We start from the raw sequence: 2,038 nt of genomic DNA on the forward strand, positions 1-2,038 counted from the left end.
CACCCCCTCCCACACACCAACCCCCAATTTTGTGAGCGTTCATGGCCCGCCATACAATTTCCATACCCAGATGTGGCCCTCGGGGGTTTGCCCACCCCTGCTCTACGCTGCAATTTTTAGCCCTGCACCTGAGCCAGCTGCCCCAGGCCCCAAGTGCCATTGGTGTTTTATTGCAGTGTGGACATACTCTTAGGGTTTGTAGGTTATATCTGCTGCAGAGGGCCTCTGGTATTTAGATCCACCTCTCTGGGCTTTGTCCTTGTGTGACAGCCGCCCTCTCGACTACCACAGCAGGGACTGAACCAGAGCAAACCTCACGGGCTGCTGTAACTAGAGCTGCGGTTCTGTAGCGAGGGAAGGGTGAGCAGACACCAAGTGTGAAAAACTGGGACAGGGGGTGGGGTGGTAATAGGAGCCTATATAAGAAAAAGCCCCCAAAATCGGGCCTGTCCCTATAAAATCGGGACATCTGGTCAGGCTAAGTGAGGGCAGCATTATTCACGCCCTCTGTGGATTGGCACAGAGGTGACCAGGTGGCACGTTCACGGGTTTGGGCTCCGCAGACTCAAACGCCGATGGACCTGTTGTGGCCGCACAGGCGTGACATCATGACGCAATCCCAGGACAGCCCGTTCCCAGTGGATGAGCACGGGCCATCTAGGGAAGTAGCTGGCCAAGGAAAGTGACGCTGCCCAGTCTCCGTCCCTGGGCTGGCATCACACAACCCAAGGATGTGGGTGTTCCAACATCAGAAGGTGACTGTCAGGACATGTCTAGCTTTGGGGCTCAACCTCCAACCTGGTATCACCCCCATTTCTACATCCTGCTCCCAGGCAGATTCCTGATGAGCAAGCACCTGGAAAAACAAAACCCCAAAACCTTCCTGTTCATCTCCTGCAGGGTCTAACATGTTGGCTCCCCTCCCATAACAGCTGAGCCACAAAGCCAAACTGAATAAATACGTCCAGGTGATCCCCCTGCCCAAGAGCAGCAGCGACATCCCCGTGGACACCAAGTGCATCGTGTCGGCATGGGGCTACATTGACAAAGAGGTAGCAATGGACAAGCTCTTCGAGACCAATGCCACTGTCCTGAGCCAGAGGAAATGTCTCCTATCCTACCCAGAGCTCAGCGACGGCATGGTCTGTGCGGCCAGCTACCACAAGTGCACTGACGTCAACTACGTACGTCTCTCCATCCCTTCCCGTCCTCCCCAGCCATGCTGCCCTGAGGTCAGCGGGTGGGAAGGGACATCCCCAGCCACCTTAATGGCCCTCTTCACTCATGAGCCACAGAGGCACCAAAGGGGCACTCAGAAACATTGTCCTCGTTTTATTTCTGTGCCCCCTGCAGCCAGAGGAGCTGACTCTTCCCTGCCCCAGCAGAGCTTCCCCGCCCTTGCGCACGCCCCTGAAAGATATTCCCTAGTAGACACAAGACCAGGGCCATTGAGCCAGTCCCCTGGGGTCACACGGTGGTGGAGCCAGGATTGGAAGTAGCCATCAGTGGCTCTGTATCCTGCGTTCGTGCCCGCTAGCCCACAATGCGCTTTCTCAGTGCCTATGTTCTACTTAACCCTATTTCCCCGTGTCTTTCTCAGGGGGACTCCAGTGGCCCTTTGGTCTGCAACGGGGCGGCCCAGGGGATTGTCTCCTATGGTTTCCAGTTCCCTCCCTCGGTGTACACTCGCATCGCCCACTACCTGCCCTGGATTCGAAAGACCATGGGGCAGTGACCAGAGAGGAAGATGCTATAGCTTCTCCAGCATCTTCATTTCCTTATGCTGCAGTCACTGGCTTTTCTCTCCCCGGGGTGTTACAGGGAACTATAGGGATAACCATGCCCACCAACTCCTCCTTTTGGGCTGCCTTTTCCTCTACATTTAAATACCATCATTAGTGGATCAGAACTTTTCTCCCGCCTCTCCCCGCAGGAAGAACACACAGGGCTTAATCCTGAGCCCCTCGCCAAGTTTGCATGCGGGCAAACCTCCCAGGTTAGCCTGGGTGAGGAGGGAGCGAAAACATGGCAAGGAACT

The 2,038-nt window shown here is 55.6% G+C and overlaps 1 protein-coding gene across 1 annotated transcript; it reads left to right on the forward strand.

Annotated features, from left to right (window-relative positions):
• The first annotated feature begins 575 nt into the window (after positions 1-575).
• Positions 576-1,735, forward strand: LOC140903405 (mast cell protease 3-like). The gene is made up of 3 exons (XM_073324689.1): positions 576-665; positions 933-1,184; positions 1,601-1,735. Exons 1-3 carry the CDS (start codon positions 576-578, stop codon positions 1,733-1,735), a joined length of 477 nt encoding a protein of 158 aa, XP_073180790.1.
• Positions 1,736-2,038: the final 303 nt, after the last annotated feature.

Source organism: Lepidochelys kempii, chromosome 25 (genome assembly GCF_965140265.1).
Source record: "Lepidochelys kempii isolate rLepKem1 chromosome 25, rLepKem1.hap2, whole genome shotgun sequence".
Classification (NCBI taxonomy): domain Eukaryota; kingdom Metazoa; phylum Chordata; order Testudines; family Cheloniidae; genus Lepidochelys; species Lepidochelys kempii.